The 3,940-nt window shown below is 38.3% G+C and overlaps 1 protein-coding gene across 2 annotated transcripts in view; it reads right to left on the bottom strand.

The window, feature by feature from the left end:
• Positions 1–901: 901 nt before the first annotated feature.
• The window catches only part of LOC108380848 (uncharacterized), a 7,065-nt gene continuing 4,026 nt past the window's right edge, over positions 902–3,940 (bottom strand). The window contains exons 10-11 of one of the 2 annotated variants that reach the window (XM_017637247.1): positions 3,438–3,908; positions 902–3,407 (exon numbers count right to left, since the gene is read on the bottom strand). In XM_017637247.1, the coding sequence (XP_017492736.1) occupies positions 1,494–3,407; positions 3,438–3,908 (2,385 nt within the window). In that variant the 3' untranslated portion in view covers positions 902–1,493. Of the gene's footprint in view, positions 3,909–3,940 lie in introns of both variants that reach the window. The other variant, XM_017637246.1, reaches the window with a different exon arrangement.

The following is a 3,940-nucleotide window of genomic DNA, read 5'->3' as shown; positions in this document are numbered from 1 at the left end:
ACAGCCAAAGAAATAATTAAACTGACAGCCTTACAAGACCCAATAGTAACTTCAATCAAATCAAACCTGCTCCTAAATTCTAGCTACTCTAATGTGTACAACAAATTTGCAGAAAATCTGGATGATGTTGATGTAATTCCCTCGCATCAACTAGCCACTAATTTAGAAATTATAGGAAAAACCACTCTCACCCGTAAAACTGACATGGCAGTCGAATGCATAAAAACCCAACATGCCTCAATTGTTGATGACTATTTGAAGAGAAACTATACCATTAAACCTTAAATAAGTTTATTACAATTTTTTCCAATTTCGCATTGATCGCGTTGATTTTAAATACTTATTTTGTGGAGTGTATTACTATTTTTTTATACAAAAAATGTGTCGAACATACATACATGTATGGTTAAAAATTTGTGAAAAAATTGCCAAAAGTGAATTTTAAACTTAAAAATTGTTTTCTAGAAATTCTTATTAAAAAGTTTGCAAGTTAGATGAAACATTGAAGAATTTTCATAATCTTTGCACACATTTTTAAACTTGGATAAATTCGGTTATTATTAGAATATGCACTATACTCCAAACAATAAACATTGAATCAAGAAAATTCCCAAAATTTTAAAAATGTCGCGTCCCTATATATTTTTCCACCACTATACTTGTGGATATTATTTGTTTTCCTTTAAACCAAAAAATTTGTCGGACATACATGTATGGAAAAAAGTCTGTGAAAAAATTACCAAAAATCAAATTAAAACTTAAAAATTTTTTTCTATAAAATCCTTATTAAAAAGTTTTGCAAGTTAGATGACACTTTGAGGAATTTTCATAATTTTTTGCACAAATTATACTTAAAACAATAAACATAAAATTTACACCACTATACATGTGGATATTTGAATTTGATCTGAAAAAAAGGCTTTTATTTTTATACATGTATATACGTAGATTTATGATATTTTTGTAGTATTTGCATCCTTTGACATTCAAAAAATTTAACCATTTGAACCGAAAAAAAACGCGGTTCAGAAATATTAATGAACCGGTTCTTGAAGCGGTACAAGCGTTTCTAATTGGTTCGAACCATTGAACCAAACCGCCCCGTTTTTTAAAGTGGTTTGTAGCCCTGATTACCAAGGACCTCATCGTGCTCACACCATTAGCTGGTGCAATTTTTTCAAAGATGACATACTCACAGAAATGAAATTTGAGGTAAATGATAATAACAAAATATCTCTAATTGCATCCATTAACCAAAGTTGTCAAAGTGGTTGTCAATACTTGACACTCAGCAAGTGCCACATTTATAAAATCCAAATACTACAACATTCATGGAGATTCAACCTGGCATTGTGTGGATTTCAATATCCCGGCCATTAAACCCAAACCTCACAAAAAAAGGAATTTCATGTGAATGTGCAGTTCTACTGATCTCAACTAAGACGGCTACTGTTTGCAACCAGAGATTTTAATAACTATAGCAGCATCGCTTTTTATATGGAATCTGGGTTAATTTGATATTCTGCCGTAAGGGCATTACAATCCTCTAGCTGTGTGGTAGTAGAAGTGTTTACCTGTGTCACATCTAATAATTGATATATAAGCGGCTGAGGCGGGGGCACCACTTGAAACTGTTGTTGCTGATGTTGCTGCGGTTGTTGTTGTGGGCTGCATTCGATCGCCAATGGATGTGAAATCTGCAGATGCTGTTGTAGTTGTTGTTGCTGTTGCGATCTGTGCTCTGTCATTAAAGGTTGTGATATATGAATATGTTGCTGTTGCTTTTGTTCCATATGCTGATGGAGAAACACTTCACTCTGTTGCTGTTGTGAATGCTGCCCCTGCAGCTGTTCAATATGTGGATGTGGCAGTTGAACCATTTGTGACTGCCCAAAAACTAATTGTGAATGTTGTGGCTGTAGTAGATGCTGTTGCTGTTGCTGTTGCTGCTGCTGCTGCTGTAAGTGTAGTTGCTGCTGTTGTTGCTGGCTACGCTGCAGCTGATAATGCTCAATCGCCCTCAACAACTCAGAGCTATTAAAAAACGTACTATCACCACTTAGCGTGTAGATAAATGATGCATTTGAACTACTGTTGGAACTTGAGGAAGGCATAGATGCTGGTAGCGATAACACCAACATATTGGAATTCGGTGCAGAGAGAGCGACAGTACTAGTATTTCCAGCAATAACTTGTTCGCCCGGAACTGGCGTTGATATATTTGTTGGCAAATTATTTGGGGTTTGATTGCTTGCGGTTGGAAAGCGGATAACGCTGGATGGTGCAGAATATGTTGACAGTTTTTTTGTGTTCAAAGCTATAGGTAGCGGTTGAAAATTATGTGTGATTTGTGGTACAAAATCACTTTGTTTTGTGACTGCCCTTCGTGTAGCAGCGGCCTTTGTAGTTTTAACAGTTTTAGTTTTTGTAGTGCACGTAGTTGTTGCTGTGCGTTGCCGAGATAATTTGGTTAGAGGTTGCACAGGTATTGCCATCTCTTGTGGCAAACTGCAAGATCGAAGCATAAGCTGTTCTTCCACTTGAGTGTGTGTACGTTGCAGTATTAATTGGGTTTTGGCGAGTTGTGGTTGCTGTTCCTGTTGCTGTTGCTGCGATTGCACATGTTGTGAAATGATCTCGACTTTAGTATAAGCTTCTGTCGAATCATTGGAATTCACATGTGCCTGCAATGCTTGTTCTTGCGCTAGTTGGCATTGGATTATTTCATGGGTGGATTGAGTTGGCGGCTCTTGAAACTGTAATTTGATTGGCGTCTCTTTAATCTGAGGCGTCTCTTTAATCTGAGGCGTCACAGTTGGTTGAACTTCTTGCAGCCGCATTTCCGTGCTTTCGCCAAATATAGCTTCCAGTTGTGCTTCAATTTCTTGTTCTTGCTTTATTGGTTGCTCCACGCAAACTTGTGCTAGCTGTTGTTGTGGCTGTGTGTTTGATGATTGTTGGTGCACTGGCGATAGTTGTTCCTTTTCTAGAGTTTGCACTTGTCTCTGTTGCTCTTGCGGTCGCTCTACACTTTTGTCTAACTGCGGTATTTGAGATTCTCCTTGCGACCCTTGCTGAGTCTTCTTATAGCTTTCTCCTTCGTCTCTACATCGCTGTTGCTGAATTGGTGTTTCTAATCGTTGGTTGGTCCCTTGTTTTTGCTCCTCTCTTCGCCAAACTTGTGCTTGCAGGGACGAGCTGGGCCGTTCATTAGTTGATGGATGACTTTGACTATTGGAAATTTGTAAATCAGTAACATCCTCGAATTGTGGATTTTCCTGAAGGTGCTTCTTGGTGTCTTGAATGATTCGGGTTACAGCAATTGGAGCATCAGTGTGCTTTTGTTGCTTTGAAGTCTTCGCGCTCTCTTGCTTTACACGCATTAATGGAGGTTCTTGTTGTTCTTGTAACGCCTGCTGATGCTTCGAATGCTTTAGATTTGCGTCTGCCTGTTGCTGAACTTTTGCTTGATTCTCCTTCAATCGTGAAATTTGTATTTCAAAAGGCGCATTCGCTTGCTTATTTGTTTTTGCAATATCTTTCCAGAGTTGTTGTGGCCCCGATAGTATTTGCACTTCTTGTATCGAAATCCGGTCTGCTTGTTGCTTTGTTTGCAATTTTTGTGAAGATTGTTGTATAATTTGATGCGCTGGCTCTTTTTGCTGCGTTTGCTCTTGTTGCTGCGTTTGTACTTCCTCCAAGCAATGCTCTTGCGGCAGTGACCTTTCTTTCTGCTGCTCTTGTTCGCTTTGTTGATCAATATTTTCGCTAAATTCCGTTCGGTTCTGAAGTGTGTTAAATTCATTCGATTTTTGACTTTGACTATCTGTAGGTGCTAGCGGCCAGTTGCATAAATTACTTATATCCATGGAGCCGCTCGAGAATAACACATTGACATCATGTGTAACCAAATTTTCGGAATTCGATAGTGGCGCTTGTA

This window comes from Rhagoletis zephyria, unplaced genomic scaffold, assembly GCF_001687245.7.
Source record: "Rhagoletis zephyria isolate East Lansing unplaced genomic scaffold, Rhagoletis_zephyria_1.1 Rzeph_scaffold_20598, whole genome shotgun sequence".
NCBI lineage: Eukaryota > Metazoa > Arthropoda > Insecta > Diptera > Tephritidae > Rhagoletis > Rhagoletis zephyria.
This window is presented reverse-complemented; position numbering and strand designations above follow the sequence as displayed.